Below are 26266 nucleotides of genomic sequence, written 5' to 3'. Positions count from 1 at the left end.
TGGGATATAAAAAATAGTGATTACACTTTCGTATGATTTAAAAAAAACGAAAATGTGGTCAATTTAGTGTTTGCGGTCTAGCACTGTTTTTTATGACGCTTATATAAAAATATATATATAAATCTACGCTGTGGAATTAACAGCCTTGTTAGGCTCGTTTACTCCACGCTAAGAAAAGTGGGAAAAAAGGAGAAGGGGGTAGAGGCCTGTAACTTAGGTTCACACATCATAAATTCATCAATACTCCCCCAGGCATATGATCCCGCTAGGGTGTAATCCTGGTTAGGAGAAAGATGGGTCTTTTTACATGCCTGACACTGTTGTTACCAGTGCCAAACATGGGTTCCGAGAACCGGGAAATAGGTTCCGCCATTTCCAGTCGCAGCATGTTACTGGTGAGCGCACGGCTAGGTCTAGAGGTTGAGGTTGGAGACAGTAAGTAAAACTGGTTAATCTCGGTGTGAGAACACGCCGGGACAACCCGCGCCGCGCACGCTGTACCGCCGGCGGCCAGCTGCTGGCTACGAGCGCGGCACGCGCCCCGCCTGCCCGCCGCGGAGGAGTAGCGCGAGGCGGGGGAGACCTCTCGCTGACAGGCCACATGTTCCGGCCCGGTGACGTCACCGCTGCAGCCAGTGTCGCGGAGGAACACGAGGGATTAATCGCCCCGCTCGATATCTATCTGCCCCCCCCCCCCCCACCCCGGTCCGAGAGCCGAGACCCATCGACCCGATGAGTATCTAGCGGCCCCGAATCACTCCGTCGACGGATTTCCGAACGCGCTCCGACGCGACACTCCAAAAAAAGGGGAAACAAGGCGCTCTATTTCATCGCCCGAAGCAAGCGCAACCCCCGACAAAAACTTGAAACGCAGATATTGTCGTGGTGCCGTTAGACCGGGGCTCACAAAACTACGCAAGATGCAAAAAAGTTCAATTACGTTTAAAAATACACGTTTTCATGCAGTTTTATCGCGGAGTATACTATAAAATACAAAAAAAAAAATTATATAGTTAAAAAAAACCACATGGTTTCGTAGCCGCCACGTGCGTATAAAAATGCATAATGTGTGCCAGTATGCGTTAAGCGTGTAAGTGTGCAAAAGTGCGCAAGTATGTAAGTATTCAAGTGCGCAAGTATGTAAGTATTCAAGTGCGCAAGTATGTAAGTGCGAGTATGTGGGATGCCATCGAGCACCCCACTCTTGAGACCACTTCCCACTCTCCGACATCGAGCGCGCCACATCTGATCTTTGCACTTAATGTTTTATTATGAGCGCTACACTTTCGTTACGCTCTGATGACATCGCATCGACTTACCCTACCATCCGTAAATAAGTTTATACTTCAATAACAAGCATCAAACTTCTGAAAGAAAGAAAAAAAAAACCTTTCATTAACAACAAATACTTGCCACGTTCACGAAAGCGAGGGAAGTTGTGCGAGAGACCTGAGTCGCCGCGCGCACTATTCAATACCGCCAACAAAAATCGCCCTCCCGCGCACAACAAATAGCCTTTCTGCGTGACTTGAGACGTGTAGGCGGTGATGAACGACCAGCGGCAACTTCCTCTGTGCCCTTCCTCGTTTATCGCGGAGTGCGGCGCTCTGCGCCCCGGCTCATCATTCACCGCGCGAGTTTTCCCTGCGAGGCTCGAGTCCGGCCGCCAAATTCTACATCGCTGGAACCAACATGTTCAACTAATTCCAAACTCCGCAGCGTAGGTTCGCAAAATTTTATGTCACTGGAATAACTGAAGGTAACAAAAAAAAAATTTATATTCCTAGTCTGGCTAGCCATTCAGTTTAATATAAGGGAGTTCATTTCGTTGAGATAGAAAATTTGTTTCAGCACATATCGTAAAACAACTTACTACCTTATTAAATTTAAAATTTCAGATTAATTTTAAGCATATTTTTAATAACTGATTAATAAAATACTATTAAATAATAATTTGATTGTTACAAGTGGTTGAAACAGGCACGAAAAGGATAACCCAAACGTTGCAATTTTATTTATTAACTAATGTTTAAACTATTAATTAAATTAAGACAATCTTCATGTCCGTCCACAAGTTAATCACACCTTTGTTAAGGCCACAATTCATCGTAGTTCATAGCAATGGTCTTTATTCTTGCATGAAAAGAATCAATTTTCTGAATACAGGACGAAACAATTAAATACGAAAACCTTGCATATGTATATACACACCCAGACTACATCACGTCGTTTGACACTCCATACTGCAAAACACATGTGCAACTTGATACGTATAAAAGATAAATTTTTTCACATCTCACGCGGTCCAGGCGAAAAAAAAAAAAAAAAATGAAACAGCCACACAATCGGATACCTGACCAATCTTCGTTGTGGGAGGATTACGCGCATACTTTGAAATACGGAATGTTTTAATTTTTCGGACAAACCACGTCCAGTGTTATCAGGACCATCTGCGACAAGAGTCACATGAGGTCACATCTTTATACGGGATCAGCGGGCGACGGGCAAACTCCACGGATTCGCCCGGCCAGTAATATCGTTTGCAGAGCTGTTCATGGCTCCGGGCTGTCCGCGCACTTCAAACAGGCGGCGAGGTCTCGAGCACGCAACTTCCAAACAGAAAAATACGTTGCCTCGAACCAACTGCTGGAGGATTCCTTTGAAATAAAAAAAAAATCCTTTTGTGATATTACGATTCCAATCTAAAAGGACACGACATTGCACACACTAGCGTATGGCAAGTTCATGGAAAGTTCGTCTAGTACAAATGTCACGCAGTCGAACCATTAAATTATACGAAATGAATAAGCAAGCCGCAGTGATTAAAAAAGGGATGATTATTAACTGGCTCGCTAAAAGTTTCTAAGGGATGTGAAGGACGACGAATGGAAAAAAATTCACGTGTTAAACTCTCCCAAATGAGATAATTTTATTTGTAAGAAAAGTGGCTCTAGGCCTACGTGAAATAAAATCGCACTAATATACGCATAAAAGGAATATGGATTATAAAACATTTTGTTTTAATTTTTGTATTTTTAAGAGTTAATTTTATAGTGTCGATTTTTTATTTTTCATTTAAATTTTAATTTCACGTTTTTTAAAATTAAGTATTATAAATTACAGTCATTTCAACATAAGACACATGGCGATAGAGGCTCTATTACCACCTTAGCACAAATAGTTACCTACTTGAAACAACTCCATATTTTTTAGTGAAAAATTGAATTTTTTCGACATCTTAAATAAAAAGTGATTATTTGTTTTATAATTATTTTTATTATTAATTTGCGAAATTTCAGATAAATAGTGTATGTAGGTTGATAACATGTTGTCCTGTGCAATAGAGAAAATACAACCCGATATTTTCCAATGATAATCTAAACTGTGATAACTAGCTTTTAATTGCTATCAGATCTATGTTTAAGCACTTTAGCACTCTTTGTAAAATACTGTAATAACGAATAAGAATTAGTAACCGGCGTGTGCTTTTGCAGTAACAATCGAATTAATTTCAAAATATCTAAGTAACTATTACCTACATTTAAACTGTGTCGTATAAAGAACGTATTTTGAAAGTAATACTTAAATTGAAATATATTTAGTTTAAACTTAACTGGTGCCAAAAGAAAACATTGTTTAAAAAAAATTGGGATAGGCAGTGTCGGAAAACGGCAAGTATTTTTAACGTGAATACGTCGTGTAAATGGGAAGTTAAAAAAAAGACGTTCGTTACAATCAACTGTTGATAAAAGGGTTTTTCACTGGAACTCTTATCACTTTCAGTAATACCTGCACTCGTATTAGGCCGATGGTATTTAAACGAATAGACAGATTTTCAACAAACACAAGAACCATCCCGATTAAATCAGCCTTCAAATAATCATAAACATAATAATAATTATAATGGATTAACATCGTTCTATCCATTTGGGAGCTACAATGCTACAGACACATAGCCAAAGGCTTCAAATGAAATTTGGAAAGAACACATAATTTTGAAATTTAAGTTTATTTTGTGGTTGTATAAACATTTCCTGAGTTGTGGGCTACTTTTTGAGCCACCGCTCGTCTATGGCAAGCGGAAGATAAGTGTTTTTTGAAGGGTTTCTTTTTGGCTTTCTCGAAGACCCAAAATCACAACATGCGAAAGAAGCTATCACGATCCAAACACGTATTTTTTCGATGGTGTCTTTGACATCGCAACCTCCCGCTGTGATGTGACGTCATCGGTGCCAAATCTCTCTCCCCCCCTCCACCCCCCACGGGTCGAACACTAGTGTCTGAACGACTGCAAACCAAACACGAGAAAGACCAATGGAATCACCGAATCACCACCCCTAGCCCGCCCCGACAATCGACCCAAAGCTTTTGTGAGGCTGGTGATTTCGTTTAGGGCCACCCCCTTGTAGCTGCAAGCAATTACCGATATTGATCCGCACGCACTCGGCGGTGGAAACCTGTCCTGATTCACAGCGGCTACACAAGCCGGAAATCCGGTTTATTGGCTCGGCACAAGAGCGACCGTACCTGTTGGGGCGAGAGAATAAAAATGGGAAAGGGTGGGGTGGTTGTAATTGAATACAGCACTATGCATCGGGGAACCTCTACCTGAAAACCAAGCGCATTTCTAATGGATGGTTCGTACCCTCTTGGGAAATGAAAAATTAAGGAGTTTTTAAGGACCCCTTTGCCACTTTCAAGAGGAAGAAAACCACTTGTAATATCACAAAATACCTCAAGAAAATAATGTTAAACAGGTAGTTGATGCACAAAAAATAATTTATTTGGCTGGTTCAATTCTTACTGATAAGTTCACATTGTCCAGTATTATCTCTGGAACACATATCTAACTCAAGCATAGAGCCCATCTGAAATCTATAGCACTAAACATTTAATTTTATCACTCATTACATTGGCTTAATTTTTTATAATTTTTAATTTAAATGTTAAATGCTAATTATGAAAAACGAATTAAAAATTTTACACATAAAATCTAATCATGTGGCCCAAAATTCGCATATTGTACTGCATCATACGTATGTTCTTTGCTGCCAAGTACGAAACAAAGGAACAATAAAATAACCGTGTTTATCCATTATTTGCACACCAGCAGTCTTTTATTAAGGAGTTTTAAGGATTATTAGTGAAAAGGGGTTGTCAAAGGGCCCTTATTAAATTGAAGACAAATTAAGGACTTTTAAAGTACCGGTATATTAAGGAGGCGTACAAACCCTGTAAAGAGATAATATCGTGAAATTGATTCCCAAGGATAAAATAGGAAACTGCAATCCTGAAATAAAATTTAACTGGAACACATTTTACACTAAGTGGTCGGCATTTTTATGTGAACTTTTTCAGCAGGGCAAAAACGAGTTATTTTTTAAAGATACGTGAAATGTTTGCTTTCCATTAAGTGATATGTTATTTCTATAACAACATACTTTGGCATCGAACAAGGTTTGCCTGCACCAGATGAAGTTATTTTATTTCAGATAACCATAGTTTCTTCCCTCCTGGAACCCAAAAGAAAGGCCAATAAATGTTCGTTAGCAAAAAAAAAAAAAAAAAAAAAAAACTCTAATTAAAAATTGTAACTTTTTTCGAGTTTGTAATCTTTTTTCGTGTCTAGTTTTCAGATTTATACAGACGCGAACCAAAAGTTTAATACGCGCGCAATCAAAGCATTTGTAGAAACAATTTATTAGTTTTATTTTTTTTATTTTTAACAACTTATTAGGTGTTCAATGAAATACGTATGCCGAGTGAAAAATTTTTAGGGCGGTGGTCACCCAACTGGAAAAACCAAACATGAATAATTTCCCGTACTTTTTCAAACGTACCATCTGGAATTAAGTCTGTAAATAACTTGACTTCCCTTTAAAGGTCTATGGATCGATTTCCATCAATACTGCAGTGTCACCGCCCCAGCACATTCTCTTGGGAAACTATAGTTTAAAAGTTTCGAAGTATGATGGTGTTTCGCCAGAACCTATTAGCCGAGTCCTTTATTACTGTAACCACGCCGTTAAGGCTGTCTTTCCTTGGCAGTGTAGTGAAATAAAGGCCTTTGTTCTAGAATGATTTAATATTGAAGGGACAACGTCTAAAATATTTGAAGTAGTTGGGGGGGGGGGGGGGGGGGGGTGCCTGCCACGACATCACAAAATCAATGAAGGCACCGGAGATACAAGCCAACAGCTACAGTCGCAGGCGATCTCCGTGGTCATGTTAAACCTCTTTAATTCGACGGAACACGGAAGGGTGAAAGTATATCACAAAATGTTATTGTGTCTGTCTACTACCAGAAGGTGCGGAAATCTAATTTGACCAAGGCTTGTGAAATGACGAGTAAATTAAAAAATATAACACGTTAATTATTTCTGTTGATTAAACCTGCATTAGGTTATAAGTACATTTTAATAAGTATACATACTGGTGCCCAAGAATGAAGCTCTTATAGAGGTTTAGCCGAGAGGGACTTGTTGAACTGAAGGGGCCGATGGAAACAAGCATCAGGTTTTTGAACACGAGCACTCGCGACTCCCTGGATAGAGCCACGCGCGCCGGGGGACAGCTGTCGCGGCGCGCAGGAAGCAGGTGGGTACTTCCGGTCAGCGGTCCCGCATCCAACGGTAAGGCGGTTGGCTCCCCCGCCCCTCCCACGCCCCCGGGCCACTGAAGAGGTAGCGTCTCGCGCCGAGCGGCTACGCGCGGAAACTCAATACTGGACAAGGTTTACATCGCGCGGTTTTGTGTGTGCAAGGCACCGCGGCATTAAGCAGTTTTACAGCACAGAATTCGCGCCAACGCAACGGTTAGTTAAAAAATTTCGTACCACATGAATACACGATAGTTCATGAAAGCGTTTAAATATAAATATACCTTTTTAAGTTTTGAAAACCACTAAATAAACACTTATTAATTTGATATAATAAATGTTAAATTGTATTCTTAATTGTATTAAGAATTAATTTCGAATCATGGGTATAACACAAAGTCACAAAACAATGTCAAGTTCCGCAGTTCGCACTCCTCACTGGAGCCAGGCTCAACAGTGGTTCGCCCCTTACCGCGCTCCTGTCCACACACACAGTCTCGCACCACTCAGTCGCCGCACTCTCGCGTTCCAGTCGAACTGCGCGTCACTCAACTCTCAGGGAGGAGGTCTCTCACCCTCTTCCCTTCGCTCGGAATCCACCCGGAACTCTTACCGCACTCCTCACGAAACTCACGCGACACACCCCGCGGAACTATGTCGCCATACTGTCGCGGAGACCGGCGTCGTTGCTTAGGAAGTCTATGGCGACCTTTCGAACCGACGAGAGCAGCTGTGACGAGTCGCGTCATCTCGGGCCGACCTGACACCCGAACAGTCGAGAATGGCTGCGTCACTCCGCGCGGCGGCCCACGGAATTTCCGAGGCCGCTCAGCAACAATACGAACTCCAAGTGGGGTCCGTTACTGCTGACCGAAATCACTGACGAGACGTAAACGATCATCTACAATGCCAATAAACGAATGATAAGAAGTAAACAGCTGTGTCAGCTTTGTCGTTTCGGAACGCTCGGCAGTGATTTTCGTTCATATAAAAAACTTAAACAATATTACTGAAAGTTTCTCTGATTTTGTTTCGTTATTTATTAAAACACTTTGGTCAGAGAAAAATGTGAATACTGGAACCCGCTGAAGAACGTAACAAATCAAGTAGTATGTAAATCACACCGCCAGTTATCTTGTCGTTTGAAAGAGTACAAGTTGTAAACTCCGGAACTTTAGCACAAAAAACTGCATACATGTTGTGCCCTTGTGACGCAACACTAGTCCTAAAATTGGGACATAATTACTTCTAAAAAATAATGATTCCTGATATCAAGTTTTACGCTACAACCTGTTTAGGAAACACATTTTGGCGCTATCGACAACTGAATAAACGACTTTCACCAACATGCGTTTCTGAAAATCATCACCTATAAGGAGGAAGCTGTCATAAAATGTAATCATTTTTTATTTCTGCTGCAGACTTACGCTTTTCATATCATATTCTTATCCAAATACCCATGTAATTTATTACATCGGGCCAATCGACTTTGCATAAATATATAGTTATTTTTCGTAAAGTTGTCAGGAGAGAAATATTAATTAAGATTTTAAGTCTGGCCTTGTTTTTGTCGCGACTTAGGTTGAGGCCAAAAAATATTCGCGAAAACAAGTTTATCAAATACGAAGTTACCTTCTTAAGGATATGAACGAACATTCGTGTAAACGTGCAACAGAGATCTCTGACGTAACTACAAAGAAAGTTTCGTTTTAAGAGTATAAAAGTAATTTTAATTCCCTCGACGCGAGGAAGATGAAATGAAGCAGCTATGGCGGAGTGAAGAGGCGGGGGAACCAGCGACAAACGTAAGGGGGGAAAGAGAGTTTCGATAAAGCGGTAATTTAAATTTAAAAGTTTATTTTACTGAGTTAAGAATTTTTAGTTAATAATTGTTTCACAATGACAATACACACAACTTAATATGTTCTTTGATCGATTCTTGCAATCAAAAAAAAATCTTGGGTATACGAAATTGCTGTTATACACACTGGATGTCATAGTAAAACTTAATAAATAAGAGTTTAAAAAAACTAAAAAACACGATTTCATAGAAAATCCAACTAAAAAATAGAAAATAAATTTAATTTAAAAATAGTGTAAAATTAAAAAAAAATGTATTTTATTTAAAAAAAACCGTGGGGTGAATGGTGTCAATAGTTATAATTATTTTACTGACAGATATGAGTAGAAGGATTATCATTTTGACAACAAGGATGAACACAAACACGCCGAGATCAAAGGCATATGAAACTTCGATAGTTGTGTGTGTGCATATATTATATATAAATATGTTTAATTGAGCGTTAAGGTTGAGTCTCATGCGCCATTTTGGTTTCATTTTTCTTTTAATTTAAATTACATAAGGGCTTTTTCTGTAAAAATTATCGCGATAACTTTTTACTTTTTCGTCTCAAATGTTCTTAAATATTCACTAAATGTTACCTAATAGCAGTGGAAAGTCACGCAAGACTTCGTAATTATGACGACTTGCGTAACCTTCTACATTTCGAAAATACCCTTCACGAATATCTTGCGGGAAACAATGTAACCCAACATCAAATGCTGGATACCTATCGGAATAAATTTACCTGAATTAAATTTACCTTTAACTAATAGTGATGTAAAAAAAAAGGCTCTGCGTGCGAGATCAGCGTCATCATTCCTCATTTGAGACGAGCGTCGCTTCACTACCCGGAGAGAATAGATACTCAATTACTTAAAATATGTTTTTATTATCATCTATTATAAAATTTTTGCTTCGAAAATTAAAACTTCATATTATACATACTTGAGGTATATGTGTAATGCCAAAAGGGACTGAGTAAGGGGGGAAAAGGGGGTGGGAGGTTGAGAAATGAATGAACTACCAAGTCCTTGCACGCGTTGTTACCGTAAACAGGAACACGACATTGATGCCTGGTAGACCCTGTTCAAGGTATACGTCACTCTGTTCGCCAGGTGCTTCAGCGCACATTCAGACTCTGAAAGCTGCGCATTGGCAGGCAGGTAATAAACAAACCGAACACACGCGGGACAACACGTAACTGGCTGATCACGTAAACTGTGCATCGCCGCTGAAGAGCAGAGGCGAGCGCAGACGCCTGGAGTGAAGTAGGTAAGGGGTAAGGGGGGGGGGGGGGAGGGGTGTCGCCGGCGCCAAGGCGCTCGATACCTGATGAATGTTTCAAACCCGCCCTCGCCAGTCGCTGTGCCACGCCCCCCTTCCCACCCCCCCCCCCCCCTCACCGGCCCGCGCAATCATCGGCGCGCGTGTTGGGGCGAAGGAGAGCGACGTCTGGGATCCCGAGTGGTATTGGACGAGAGGCTAGTTACCGCTGCCGAGTGCTCCAATCCCGAGTCGCTTTGCGGGCATTTCGTCGGCTGACACGCACAACGCATTGTCTATGCGATGATAAACACGGCAAACAACGGAGATAAAAAAAAAAAAAAACTTTTAGTGCGTTTGAAATCAAATGAAATCACCATGCTCATAAAATGATGCGTATATCTACTTAAAATTAATTTTTGTTGTTGTTAAAAGTTCAATTGAAAATGGATAAAACGGTTAAAACAAAAAGACAAAGAGTTTCATTCTTCCAAAACACGTGAACGGTCGTAGTGGTTAAAATAAAGTTAAACCCGTGTGAAGTTTTCTCACACCGAAACAAAATATATTTTTTAAAATTATTTTGCGCTTGGAGAAACCGATACATATATATCGAGAATAATAAGGCATGGACGATTCTAGTGCAACGTTTAAAACAAGGGGAAAAACAAAAAAAGGTAACAGAAATGTTTTGCTTTAGCTTTATGTGTAAATATACAGCGTAAACGTGTACGTGTGTTTATGTGCATAGCGACTCGCATGTCGTTCTTATAATATTTTGCTTAACTTGATTTACAAATAATATGATAGGAAGGTTACATTAAAACATTTATGCATATTCATAATGCAACCGCATGTACAATATGTTGAAGGTGTGTTACATTTGTATAGCCATATTTTCATTTCTGACACTTAAGGTAAAGGTGATACTCTTATTCTATATCCACCATTCCACATATGAGGTTTTACATTTCTACTTCCAAGTTACGCATGTCCCCAAGGTATACGTGCTCCATATCTCTTTAGTATAAAAAATTTCTCTATTAAAAATATGAGTTAGTTAAGATTTTTCTACAATTAGGACTTTAGTTTATCGATTTATCCCCCTTTCCTAAAAAAAAAAAAAACTAAAAAAAAACTTTGCAGGTTTAATTGTAAAAGATAATAACACCTATTATTTATGTTTTATCTACGATAAAAACAATGTTCGCCTAAGGCTTGTCCTACGTTGGGCACATTCTAACCCTATGACGAGGAACGAGAATGATCGATAGGTGCTTCGATCGAGAGTGCTCGCAGGTCGACCTCACTTCCAGCCGAAGCAGACACGCAGGACGGCGCATGGGGGAGGAACTCTAATTGCCGAGACTGGGACCTAGTTTTTTTTAAAGCAGTTTTGGGCCCGCCTGTTAGTTTCATAGTATATTACTAACGTAGCTACACTGATTGTGAGACGTGATGCAGGTAAACAGACCTACCAGTGAAACTTATTTCACTTTATTTTGGTAACCACATATTTTGTGATGTGCCACACCAGAAATTTCGCACATCCTACTCATTTATATGTTTAACTGTTTATAAATCTCTTTTACTAAGCAATTAGTCATCAAATAGTTAAATTAACATTATAAACATAACACTTTCGAATTGAACCTCTCGCCAGAGTTTTTTTTTCCCTTGTGCTTGTAGTTATAGGCCCACAAACAAATAGCGTCACGTATCGCGCAAAACATGGCATCAGTTTCCACTGTACGACAGGGAGCAGTCATGTCCCGAAGTTCTCCAGACATCTCACTATTTATATACGGGAAGCCTAAGATGTACATCAAGTTCTGTCCCTGCCCGAACACGCCTATATATTGACATTTGGTTAACTTCGGGTTTATTTATATATATTTATATTTCTCTGTTTTTTTTAATGTAGCTATACTAACCTAACTAACCGTCCATAGTGTTTTAAAGTGTTTTAATGTAGCTAACCTAACCGACCACTTTTAATATTCGAATTAATTTTTCCTGCGCAAAAATAAAACAAATACCGAGGTTGGCCGAAGGTGAATATTCGGGCGTGTTCGGGCAGGGACAGAACTTGATGTACATCTTAGGCTTCTCATTTATATACATATGGCCAATTACTTCCCTACCATACCCCCGAGTTGCATCTCCACAATCAATTTACGGACCAATATACTACACATGTAGGTACTTTTTCGATTATCTCTAGGACAGCCCAAGATCAGGCACCAAAAACGCTATGTAGCGTATTCTCATGTCACGACATACGTTATTCAAAATATTGTCTATGGGGGGCATTTCTCCATGTTTTCATTGCTATACCCTATCTTACGATACAGCGCTTGCAATTGTTCTATAATTTTCAACAAATATTTACTAACTGCGATAAAATGATCGTAAAAATCGCTTAAGTGTTTGTAATTATCATCACTTAGCAACTTTTTACACCCATTATATTTAACTAATCAAGATCAGTTAAAAAAATAAGCGTGACACAATGAATTCAAGTGAGGTATCGTAATATATCGACACAAATAGCCCTTATAACTAAGTAATGTCATAAAAAAAATTAAATTTTCAATTCCATGTGAGAGAAAGGCTTGGTTAATACTTCAAGTTGATTCTCGCGAGTCGAAGCTGGTACGCTGGGATAATTTGTACCCAGGGGTTCTTGGTGGGTGTACGAGAATAAACTGAAGACGGCGCACCGCGGTAAGGGTAATGACAAGCGACGCGAACACGTTTCCTTTGTGGGCCGGGCACCTGTCACTCGCCGCCCAAGGCAGTTCGCCGCAGCCCACCTGCCCCGCCGTAGCCCGCCCAACGGCCAAACACACTCCCTGCAAGACCCTGCATGTCCCAGGAACACTCCGCCAATCACAACCCCACAGGGAAGGCCCGCGCCTTCAAGTCCCGTCTCACACACCGTGTCACATACCTAGAGACCCGGAAATTTCGCGGATTCTTCCGGCCTCAAGACAGAATTCAAAGTTATAGGTGTGCTCGACCCATGTTTACTTTCCCATTGGTTGATTTCTTAGCGAGAACATTTTTATCCTTGTTATTTGGCACTACCTGATTCGCTTATTTCTCTCCTAGCTGGGCATCGTTGGCTCACGGTCGTAGAGGGGCGTGTCCAAACAACTGCGGGCCAATCATGGACACAGTGCGAGAGTGTGAAGGTTTGCATTCTAGCTTGCGACTAAATGAATCCGCGAAATTTCCGGGTCTCTACACATCCGTAGGGACAGGAAAAATTCGCGGGGGTTCAATGACTTCTAGGATGAACTTCATAGTTCTACGTACACTCGGTCAAATGTCACCCTCTCATTGGCTGCTGGTCTTGTGAAGGTGTCCCAATGTAGCGGCCTGCGATTCGACACAGCTTCGGTTGAGTGTTTCTCACTGGCCCAGTCATACGGTTGAGTTGTGAGCCAATAGCAGAGGCAGAACTATATGAATTTTAGGCTGTCGTGAAATGAATCCGCGAATTTTTCCGGTCTCTACACATACGTGACCACCGTGAGAGAAAATCTTCTATAATATCAAACAGGTAAATGCTGGCTTTTTAACTAATTGTTCGTGATTATATTTAAACAAATTATTTAAATTAAATTTGCAAAAACTGTAAATAATATTTGAAAATTAAAAAGTATGCAACGTTTCATCATGTTTTCTTATGACGTTATCAAGTAAAATTATCGTCCGTAAACCGACTTTACAGACAACCCACCCCCCCTTTTTTTTTTAATTTAAGGGCTTTATTTAAGGGGTTTAAAATTTTTGAAACATAAAAATGTACGTGAAACACCAGTTTTAGTATTTTTTTTACTGTCCAAAAAATACACTTATAGACGAAACCATGGAACGAAACTTGTATAAAAACATGCGATAGCTTTTAAATGCTTTCGAGTACTGCAACTAAACACGGCAACGCCAGCCACGTTTACAACATGCAAAAAAAAAACGCGGGATTGGCAACCCTTCTTGCATCATCGCATAAGTCGACTTTTCTACTTCAAAGAAAATTATTACTTTATATTTGGACAAAACTGGGAAACAAACTGATATATAGTTTTTGTCGCACGGAATTAAAATCTTACGACAAGATCCCTAAAAATCAGATTTATTATTTTTATAGCCTCGTCAAAAGTTTCGCCTAACATCAGCATCCAATGACCCAGCTGTTTGAAGACGTTAAACCGTTAAGTTCGTTCCTCTCTCTCCCAAACGCAAACGCGCGCTCTCACATTCGTCCGTCACCGGCGCGCTCCGACTCCGTACCAACACTCGGTCTCGTTGCATTTTTTTTTTCTTTCAACACGGACTGCAAAGCGTCGAAGAGGAAGTTGAAGAGGAGGGGGGAGGAGGTTGTGGGAAGCAAGCTATTTGCGGATGGCGGTCAGCCACGCACTCTGCCTCCTCGCTGGGCAAGTTCTTCCCGCCCTGAGACACCCGGTATGGCCCGGTCCCGTCCGGGAAGCCCAAGATGTCCATCGAGTTCTGTCCCTGCCCGAACACGCCCGAATATTCACCTTCGGCCAACCTCGGGTTTATTTATATATATATATATATTTATATTATTCTGTTTATTTTAATGTAGCTATACTGACCTAACTAACCGTCCATAGTGTTTTAATGTAGCTAACCTAACCGACCACTTTTAATATTTGAATTCATTTTTCCTGCGCAAAAATAAAACAAATCTCGAGGTTGGCCGAAGGTGAATATTCGGGCGTGTTCGGGCAGGGACAGAACTTGATGTACATCTTAGGCTTCTCGTCCCCGTCCACACAGCCCCGACGAACCCCACTCCGGGTCAGGAGGGGGGGGGGGGGGGGGGGCAGACGGGGTTGTGTCCCGGGCGCCGGATTTGGTGGAGAGGGGCGCTAAACTGGCACATAAATTGTTACTATAGATACTTACTTGAATATCGTAGCGCTGGTACACAAAAACAAATGTTGGAGGGTAGATGAACTGACTTATCTGTATTGAAAGATACATACATGCACATCGTCAACTATGTAAAAACTGGTATTTTTCGCGTACTATCAAAATTGCAATTTATAAAAAGGAAATGACTAAGTAAATCTATTTATTTACCATGTAAGTTAAATCACAAATATATTGTATCAGGGAAGGTTTTGGTTTCGTTGGTTTGAAGGGGTGGGGTGGGGGAAACGGGGCGCCAAGACAAGTTATTGTCCCGGATGGAAATTAGTCTACCAGATCTGTGATCCAGCTATTTAAGTGCCAGAGAGCATAGTGCATGTGTGACAGATGTTGCACAAATGTAGTTGATACCTAAGCATACTAATTTCCAACTTAACAAACATTTGAAAAATGACTATACTGCTGCTGATTTTCATATATTAAAATACCCAAATTACTTGTTCTTACATTAAGAAATATTTCGCTAAACAACTTAACACATTAATGTGGAACTAACATCGAGCGTGCATATACTATATAATATACTCTCACAAACATACGTACATACAAACATACACACAGTATGTTAAGCTGGTGGGGAAGTAATTGATAAATACTGGAAACGGAAGAAAGACGGAAGCATGTCCTTGTAGCACGCCAGTGTTTGTAAGTCACTACAGTTATTCACTTGTAGCAAATGAAAAACCATCTGTAAGTTACGATTTACAACAGGCATAAGTATTAACGGAGCAATTATAATAAAAACTATGTAAATTAGCCACAAGTATGTCATTATACAGAAGGTCAAAAACTTTGTTAAAGTACAGAAGTTTGACCAGGGGCAGTATTTTTACAATTCATCGAATCAATGCCATCAACCACATTAATAAAAGAAGTCAATGTTCTATTCAAGGGCATAAAACCAGATTAATGAAGATAATAAGTCTATTTTATATTACGTATTTTACAAATAAATACTGGAGACACTTCAATTAATACTGGCTAGATACTGGATGGTAATCTTAAGACATTTTTGTGATATGATGAACTTTGGCATATTCCCAAAACAAAAGAAAAGCACCCAGATACTCGAAGCTCTGCATGTTACTAACAATAAAAACAGCCATTTTATCAATTTTTATTGAGACACTATTATGACCTTAGGCTTTGGATGTGATACTTTTTATTAAGTGTTAACTTCTTTTTGAGTAACTATAGAATGTGGCATGGACATGTATTAGTTGTAAATACCTGTTTTCCAGTTTCTAACATGCTTTAAAACATGCAGTTGTGAAATGGAGTTTAGAGTTATGAGGTGGAATATTGAAGATTTGAAATGTTTGTTTTTGTTTTGAACAGTAATTTTAAATGATTCACAATATTTTTTTAAAAAATTTTTTCTGGTTACACACACTCGAAAGCTGTAGAAAAAATAATTTATTATAGGGTTGTATTTTGAGGTTTTACAATTATGTCTTGTCTTTTTATGGTCTTGTATTTTTTTAAATTATTTGGTGCACAACTAAATTCCAGTGATGGTTTTAAGCACTTGTCTTAGAGGAATGGTTTACTTCACAAGACCAAAACAAGGGAGGTACAAGTTGTAGATTGTTACAGACATCCTTGTAGCCCTATGATAAAATTACAATATTTATGGTACAGTAGTCGTCTGTAGCCAAACGTTTAGTGTTTGCATGATAGAAAATCTATGTTTTTTTCAACTAGTATTCTGAATAGTATTTCATTATTTTGTTTCTCATAATGTTTTGTATTCCATCTAAGTGATCTAACAACTTAACCACCCTGGACCCTCAAACTCAGTTATTAATAAGCTAAGTAAAAATAAAATATTCATGTGACCAGTACAATAATTTGATGATGCTTACTTACATTACTATAGCTCCAACATCTTCAAGAATATAAAATTGATATTACTTGCCTTGTTTGTTCAATCATTTCTGCACAGGACATCACTCTGGGACTTCAGCAATGGTACAAACCATGTTTCACTAACTAATATAATGTGAAAATATAAATTACGAAATGTTTCTCAAAAATTTGACAGTGAGACACTCTAGACTCAAATTATTGCTAAACACTAGCTAGTTGAGAAAGAAATAGTGTGCATAAACTACTTATCACTGACACACTAGTTCCATTTCTTGCACGAATATACATTAAAACCCACACAAAAAAAATTCAAATAGGGCTATAATATATCAAAATCAAGTTATTTGAAAGACACTGAGCTGTATGCACACATGTATTTAGTTATCAAATAATTTAATGAATAAATTAAACTTTAATAGATAACTAATATACAAAAGATACACTAGTATATCCCCTGTAGCCTGTCATGTATATACTTGCTCAGTCATCTGAAATTACTTCCTCTGCCAATCTGATGCTTGATGCATATTCAGTGAGTGTCTGTCTTGACAAAGATTTTTGCCATCAATCACACGTTGCTTAGGCCATATTTCGTGATGCTGCACTCAAAACAGCCAGTCTTTCAGATGTTAAGTCCTAACAAATAGTGATACCACTTTTTCGTGAGATATGTTTTGTTTGAAACACTATCATTTGTCTCCAATGCAAATCATGCAAAAATTATAACTTTGGTCAATGTCATTAAGTGTGACATAAGGGAATTTCAGTTTACTATTAAACAAATCTAACACAAGGGTATCCCAATCTTCTTTCTCTTTTTTCTTAATGCTGAACGGATGTAAGAAGTAGTCTCTCTCTGGTACTGTTCAAGTCATGCCCAAGTAAGAACAAGTTCCTACTTCATAACTTTTAGTCACTTGTCAAGTAGCTCAAGGTGAAATGCACCCAAAATTAACATGCTTTCAAATCAAAGCAAAATTAGAAATAAGAGTGGTTTTCGCTTGGTAGGAATACAAATAACCACTCGCAATATACAGAGGAGAAACAGCATGGCAAGCAGGATTGTGTGAGGTCACAGTAACCATATGCTCAAAGACAACACACAGCCAGCAACACCTTGATGGGCAGTTAGCTTGAGTCACGGATCACTGCATCGTCTATCCTATTTATGTGAGTGCTGCTTATAATTTATTTATTCAATCCCTCACTAACTTACATCTTTCTTTTCTTGTGTACATAAAAATAGGCAAATACAGTAGAACCTTGATTAACCGAGGTAATAGGGGGGAGGTCAGCCTGTATATGCGAAAATCACAGATAATCAAATTCAAATGTATTTAGATTACACAACACAGCAAAACTTTGTAAGTAATTTAAACAAAAAAAAAGTACAAGTATTACTTACACTAATTATTAATTTCTAAAAATATGCATGAATTAAATTATTTGTAATGACCTAAAAGACAGTTTCAATGAAAAATAAGAATTATATTTACAATTTGATGTGCATAGGTACGTGCAATTTAACGAATAACTTGACTTGCATCAACAAACAATTCTGGAAACATACGTATGTACTAGTTACGTAGTTTTTAGTTTTACTCCTACCTTGTCTCTACCCTAATGAATGACACTGCTGGCTTAGTTTCACCCCCCCCCCCCCCCCCCCCCACCACCAAAAAAAAAACAATGTTTAATTTTTAATTGAGAACCTGGTTAATTGAATGCTCGGTTAATCAGATCCCGGATAACTGAGGTTCTACGGTACCACATATGTTAGTTTTCAGTGATAGTTCAAGCTGTGTGTATGGGTATAGCAAGAAAAGAGTGAAATGTAATTAACATTTTTTTTCTCATGCATTTAGTATTATAAAAAAAAATAACTAAAGGAACACAAAACATTTGGAACTGATTAATTGTTATAATGATTTTAAAGACACAAAAAATAGTAAAGAATGCTTTAAACATTTATTAACAGAAGGTATTGATAAATCATATGGTATGGTATGCTCAAAAAAAATATACCCATTCTAGAAACATCTGTTAGGCCATGATTTTGAAAACACTAAACGACTGAATCAAAAAGTTAATTAACTTGCAGAAACAAGGACTTCATAAAAAAAGAAAGTCCTTCTACAAGAGGAATAAAGTAGCACATGTAGAACTGCAAAACTATGCATCTGATATTCTAACCAGTATTCAAGATTATAATATTATAATAATTTTAAATTTAAAAAATTATTTAATGTGATCTAGGTACAGAACTTTATTTTACAAAGCATCAAATGCCTATTATTTCACTTATGAATTTCATGGTATAACTATAAAAACAATTTTAAAAAATTACCTCTGTTAGAATAAATGTAGGTTTGTGTGACTTTTGACCAGCCAACTTTACAGTTCACATTTCACCAATATGTAAGAATAAGTGTATGAGGACAAGTATATTACTTACAGCAATGTGAACCTTCAAGCAATAAAATCAATTGCACAGTTCTGCCAAGAGATATGATGACTGAATTTAACAAACAATATTGAAAAAATTTTCTTATTAATTTGCACACACAATAATTTCTGAGCTATCAGCACAAAGGACAATAAAAACTTTGTCAGGACAGAGTGTCCAATGTCATTCATATAAGTTTGACTTTTGGCATTCAACTGAAAGTTTAGCAAAAAAATAAATTTAAACATAATATAAGGATTTAAGTCAACGACTAAAGTTGAAATACTGTATGATAATTATATTTTGTGGTCAGCAAAGACTATGGAGGAGATGTTGGAAGTGTTGCAGTCTGAATGGGTATAAAATGCCTCAATGGAGCTGTTTTGGATATGTGGGCAGTTGGACATTGAGTCAGCAGGAGTAAAGGAGAAGAGTTTACTCTACCCGTGTAACTTTCTGGGAGTAGAATTCGAAAAAAGACTGAACGAGTCAGCACGATGAGTCACTTCACGACATGCTGGGGTAGTCTGAAGAGAAGTCTAAGGAACATTCGAGGAGTGAGTATCTACTCGCTAAGCGAGTGGTGCTTTCAATGCAACGAGGAGCAATCCTAAGTAGGTGTGCCAGGCCGGACTCTTTGGAGATGGCTGCTGAATCATCCGAGGTAGAAGTAGCAACCTGATGACAGGCAAGCTCGGCCATCAGCCGGCGAACGAGGAGGATTAGATTAAGTCTCCCACTACCATGCTATGAGCTGCATACAAGGAGCGGGAGTCATGATGCTACCCAGTACGTCCAAAGGAGCAGCCATCCCTTGTGTAAGCCATAACCTTGAAAGGCAAGTAACAAGGTGGTAGGTGGACAGTTGCTAGATAAGGGGTCGTCCATTAATCACGTGATGTTTTTTTAGAAAATTTTTAACCCCCCCTCTCCCTATTGATTTGTGGTGAGGTTTTAGACTAACCCCCCCCCCCCCCCCCAATAAATCACGTGTATTTTTTTGGTACAAAATATTTTTAAAAATTTCAGAAATTTATCTTTAAATATAGGTATAATCTAATTTCATTCTGGAAAATTAAGCAAAGCATGTTTATTCGGTGCCAAAATCACAGTCTTACTGGCGACTGGCAAGCCGAGCCGGGTGGTTCATGTTGCGGCGGGCGGTGATATTGTTGCCTGGCTACGGCGAGTCAAGGTCACGCGTCGCTTTTCGGTTTAGTAGAAATCGAGCGAAAAAATAAATACACGTGATATCTCTCTACACCCCTCCTCCCCCCTTGTGATATTTCGTGATTTTTCCCGACCCCCCCTCCTCCCCCTACGAGCCTCACGTGATTAATGGACGATCCCTAAGCATGTTATGGTTCATGTCGAGAGCTAGATTTGCCGATGGCAAGTAGAAGACTGCTGAAAAAAATTATTTAGATTAAGCCTATTTGTAACAGCCATTACTTGTGGATCATCCGAGAGTAGTTGACTATTTTTTTGGCTGGACTTTCAGGTTACAACTTTTACTCGAAACCAGTCCTAAGTGATGGAACTATAAGCTCTATTAATGCATAGTAAAAAATGTTTGTTAATTGAATTAATTTTAGTAAGTTCAAAGGCTAGAGAAAGTATAATTTTTCTGTGTTCAGTATTAATGACATTTCTATGTTGTTTTTTAGCAATCAAATGGAAGGGAAGTAAAGAGAAAGGTAAAGAGTTGAAATTTCTATTAATCAAAGGATTAACGCATTGTATTTTAAATTGTGAATAATAATGTTTATTTTTGGGAACTATGCATGGTAAAGATATCAAAAACAAACAGCAGGCATAGCGGTGTATCAACGCTGCAAATGAGTGTTCTGTGGCCTTTAACACTCAATGTGCAATTATGAAGTAATGAAATAAACTACATTTGGGAGATTCACTACTTATAATTGCAGTAATAAAATGTCCTAGTGTTCCAAATCAATCTGTATTATCCTAGATGTAAAGATGAAAACATCACCTCAAACAATGATGTGTTACATGTACTTTCTAAGAAATTTTCTCTACACCTATGCTTAAAATGCAACTGTAACTGAAATGGAGTTGTGTATTTACTGTTTACATAAAATATAATATTATCAAAAATGTGATATTTTTTGTTATAAAAAAATTATTTATATGTTTGTCTTAATTGATTATAGCATTACGCAAAACCTAGATCCAAAAAAAATTTCATGAAATTCAGCAGGATGCCATGAAGTAACACTTTTAATCAGATAAATTTTGTTGTTTCCTCATGACTAGCATCTTTGTTTGGGCACAGGTTGCTTTAGAAATATTCAATGGATTTCAGCAAGTTAATAATATTAGTGGGATGTTATAATGTAAAAATTGTCTTCTAGATGTTATTTAAATATACATGAAAAATAATAATAAAAAATAAATTCAATAAAATCAGCATTATTTCAGTCAGTAAAACCATTTTTGCACAGGAACTCAATTACATAAACAAACTAATCACAAAATGTGTGCGGGGGGGGGGGGGGGGGGGAAGGGGGGTGAATGAGAAAAAATTTACATTAATATACAACATAAAAAGACCTGCTATTACTTTGCTAATTTATGGTAATAGTTATAATAAAATATACAGTAATTAGTTTTAAATGACTTACGTTTCTTGACTTCTTCAGCAGGAGGGGGCCTGTCAATTACCTGAAAACATTTTTAAAAAATGATCAACATCAAACAATGCACTACAGAAACCGTCTACTGCCACTTTTTAAAAACTATTTTCTTCTTCACGACACCGCAGCATCTCAGGAGTAAAATGCTTCACATGACATCTTCACGGTTAGAAATGTTGGAATGAAACACTGTCACACATACACACACACTCACTGCAGTCAGCAGTTTGATTTTACCATAAACCTGTGGTTATCAAACTTTTTGAAGTCGGGGTACATTTTAAATTCTACAAATAACTGTGCCATAAACATTTCTGAGAAATATGTATAATAATGAAGTCACTGTTCAAGAAAATCACCTAGTCGTTCAAGTAAAACATAATGATCTGTTAGCAAAAAGAGCTTTCATATCCATTATGAAATGGTATAATACATAAAATATACTTATTTTCATGTCTAAACACACATTTCTCTGGAATACCAAAGGGCGCACCAGGAAATATTGAGTGCACCAGTACCAGGGTGCACTTTGAGAACCACTGCATGGAAACAAATATCTCAGGAGGAGATTTTACTGCAAGTTGCTGACAGACACATCTGATGATTGCAGAAACAAAGAAGTTAGCTATATAAATACAGTAGTTTGAAAGTCTTCAAAAATTAAGTGACCATAGCCCTTCAAGCAAAGAGCTAGACTTGACTAAAAAATTATTACGTGTCAACTCTACTTGAAAGAATTATTACAGAACTCAACTCAACCCAAAAATTTGCACTCTCGTCCATCTCTATTTTTAACCATGACAATTCTGTGTGTATTTGTAGCTTGTTTTCTATATTAATCTTAATTTAGTTAACCCTAACACACTATTACTAGACTCCATGTATCAGATACGATTTCCCCCTCCACCCAAAAAGAAATAAGCATTCCACATTGTCAGCTAGGTCTGGAAAAAAAAAAAAAAAGAAATTGTTCTATGTATCTGATCAGTTTGTTGATTTATTTCACTTAAAACAAAATTTATTTTATACCTGGACTAAGTCTTACAAAAACTATACTAATGATTAGTCAGTTTTAATTGGTACAAGAAAAAGGAGAATGTTTTTTAATGTCTTCCAATAAACTGCTTATCACTGAACACTTGAATCAATATTCAACCCTAACATGTTATCAGTAGACAACTGGAAATGTCAGTAAACAGCAATTTACACAAGTACAGTGAAAGGTCTTTGATCCAGCATTCTATGGTTCAGCATATTCTGTAATCCGGCACCAATCGAGCCGTTTATATTTTTTTTATTGGGTGGATTTAGGCTGTTGGCCTTTGCCGCCAAGTTGCATTACTAATGGTACTTTTAGTTCACTTAAATTTTACAGTTACTGTCATTTTAATTTCAGTACAGTGTTTCCTCTTTGGTAGGGGTTATATTTCACAATGAGGCAGAAAAATCACTAATTTGTGGGAACAAGATTACATGGTTAATTGCTATAAAACTGAAATAACACCAAAAAGCATGCCAAAACACTGTGTAAACACAGAAATGCAAGTTGTTCCATGGAACAAAACTTAATTCAAACCATAAAAAAATATCTTTTAGTTTTTGAAAATAAAGGAACGTCGTTACTTCCGGACAAAACAATGTGCCAAAGCGAATGGTTCAGAAAATTAATTAAATTTGTTTTAATGTCCATCTCTTATTGCATCACTTTTAAACCACAAATATTTACTAATTTATTTTTTTTTGTTCCGAATATATCCATTTTAAAATAATTTATCACAAATTTTAATGTAAAAATTCAGAATATAAATTTTACCACTATTTTGGAGGAGTAAGTATTACAAAACTGCTTTCATAAAAATAAAAACTAACACAGAATATCTTGATTTGAAACACAAAATCTTTTATTTACTATTTGTACATGGTCGTGGTTCCGAACATTCAGGATCGAAGGTCTTTCACTGTATTTGCAAAAGCCAACAGTGTTCAAAAACTATCACTCAATTGTTCATTTAAATATCCTTACACCACTACCACACTTGCACTCCTCTGTTGCCCTGCTTGCAGCGTCACGATGCCACTCCAGCGAGATGCCAGAGCTCGTCTTCAGCTTCGGGTCGGACACAGTCTCCTCCAGTCTTCGCGAAGCCCTTGCTGGTTGTTTCAGCAGCCCTTGGTTCAAATCCTCGCCGCCCTGAGTGTTCACGCAGATTGAAAGTTGCACAAGGAACAGCCTCTCGCAACTTTACTTTTCCAATGAAACATACATCCGATCTTGAATCTGCTCAATACTGGCTGCATTTCGCAACCTGAAGCCGAAATCACTAGGCTTGTGCTAGGAGGTCCTGTAGAACAATCCAGAGGTAGAAGAGTAATTCCACAGGAGACCGTCATCTCACTCCACTTATTCCCAAGGGTATGGTCAGATTTGCAATATCATCAACTTTCTCTATTGCAGTTATTTCACTGGCCACTGTATCCCAGGCATCAAGACATCTGTTTGTATACCGATTAGATTTCTTGCTAAATTATGTTAATTATATAACTGAACACTTTTTGACCTTCTTTCAGCACAGTCAAGCTTTTAATGAAAGTAGTTCTATTTTAATATTTTCTAAGTACTGAAATTCAGGGTAATTAGGTTAACTGCAAAACAAAATATCTAGTACATCCATTTAAAAAAAAATTGAAAAAGACTGTTTGAAATTGTTTGATAAGTTTACACTTCATAGTCATGCATAGAGGCATAATGCGATGGGACCTTTAAGATTAAAGTGGGCTATGAATTACTTGTACTGACTCTGTGCTCATTGTTAAAAGACAATGCAAGGTAGCTCTTTATATGCAAGAACATATTCACATATTAATATCTTTAACTTAAAGGAAACGTTCAAAGCCATAGAAAGATTCGAATTTAATAAATAAATTCACATATAGTAACTGATTATAGTTATCTTCATTATAATTATCAGTGCACAGTTAGAACCTTATCTGAGAAAAAGTGATATCAATTTATGAAGTCTGACGAATGTATAAATAAACTTGATTCACAACAGTTTATAAATAAGCATGATAATAAGTAAATGTTTTAAATCTACATTAAAACATGCCTACGTATTCAAAAAAATTAAACCTACAAGTCTTGTTAAGTAAATAGATATGTGTTACACTAAAGAGATACACAATGACAATGTAAAGGTAAGATAGGGTTTTACATAGCACAGTTGTGGACAGAAAAGTATTCAAGGTTACAGAAGGTTACATACTGTGCTTAACAGGTGAATGTTAGGCTCAAAGCACTAACCTTTAACTGCCAATATTGGCTTAAAAAGTCATAATTGCAACTAAGTTCCTTTATTTATAACCTACCGAACTCACAATTGACGATGGATGTGGTTAGTTAATCTCCACCCTTCCATTAGTAAAATTATTTATCACTCTGATTTTAGTGAATAAGATAAACCCGAGATGAAATGGCCAGATGGTCTCTTTGATCTACGCATATCTCATACTCAACCGCCTACTGTCAAAATATCAGCCACGATACTTCTGCCATGTCTCGCTTAGTAAAAACAGATTCGTAAACTTGCAATGCAAGGTTCTTTTGATTATGCTTATGTGCACGCAAATTTTGTAATTAAATGCATGTAAATTTTTTACAAGAATTAAGCCTGTTGATCGTTTTGTGACCACAGGCTTTATGCATCACTGTTAACAAATTTCAAATACATATTGAGATCGTCCAGGACTGCAACATCTGAACCTGATATACCACCACCTCCCTTCTTGCCTTAAACCTCCCGTCACTACCTACATGTGCAAACATGTGTGTGTATGCTAGCCAGTCACCGCAAGACATGTATATAGAATATGTATCAGTATGTGCCACGTACCCTTAATAAATAATTCAATAATTATGTGCTTATTGTTAGACAAAATGACGGAGCAGCGCCATACACAAAGAGAAACATCAAATGCTAATATTTTCAAAAAATGGCATTATAAGATACAACAGTTTGCTGAAAATCTGGACATCAGTCTTTTTCTGCAGAGCTAGAAATTATTTATTTTTAAAGAAATCTTGTTATTTTAGTTTATTTTTGAGTTTGAATGACACACTGTTGAACAAAATGTTCTACGTCTTGCAAAGATTTCCTGATCACTTCTGAAACATTTTTGGATTTAGAGATCAATTTGTTCAGTTTTTATAAACTCGGAACACCTTCCGTTGATGTCACAGGCAGCTCATCGCAGTCAGAATCATTTGATTAAGCTTTATATACCACCTTTATATGTCATTGTCCTACTAGGTAGGATGACGTAACAAAAAAGGCAGTCTCATCAGCATTGAAAATATTTTCATATGTGAAAGAATTAAAAATACTCTAGCTTTTCTTCCTTCCACTGGTCTGTCACCTTTGTGTCTGCATCTTTATCCTCCCCACAGAAAACTTTCCATGATCTACCACGTCGCTCACAGCAGCGGTGCAACCATTCCGAACTGGCTTGGAAGTCTATGTTCATGAGCAATGCAAACTGTTTTGCTTTTAATTGTAACATTGGGCCAGTTACTGGGACATTTTGAGATTGAACATTTTTCAACCATTTGTTCAAAGAATCTTGAA

The 26266-nt window shown here is 37.7% G+C and overlaps 1 protein-coding gene across 5 annotated transcripts in view; it reads right to left on the bottom strand.

The window, feature by feature from the left end:
- The window catches only part of LOC134534121 (nucleolar protein dao-5-like), a 357536-nt gene that overhangs the window by 81267 nt on the left and 250003 nt on the right, over positions 1-26266 (bottom strand). For all 5 annotated transcript variants that reach the window (XM_063372196.1, XM_063372199.1, XM_063372200.1 and 2 more), the window contains exon 6: positions 21633-21672. In XM_063372196.1, the coding sequence (XP_063228266.1) occupies positions 21633-21672 (40 nt within the window). The remainder of the gene's footprint in view (positions 1-21632; positions 21673-26266) is intronic.

The sequence above is a fragment of the Bacillus rossius genome, chromosome 7 (assembly GCF_032445375.1).
Source record: "Bacillus rossius redtenbacheri isolate Brsri chromosome 7, Brsri_v3, whole genome shotgun sequence".
Lineage (NCBI taxonomy): Eukaryota > Metazoa > Arthropoda > Insecta > Phasmatodea > Bacillidae > Bacillus > Bacillus rossius.
The sequence above is the reverse complement of the archived record's forward strand: the minus strand, read 5'-3'. Positions and strand labels throughout refer to the sequence as shown.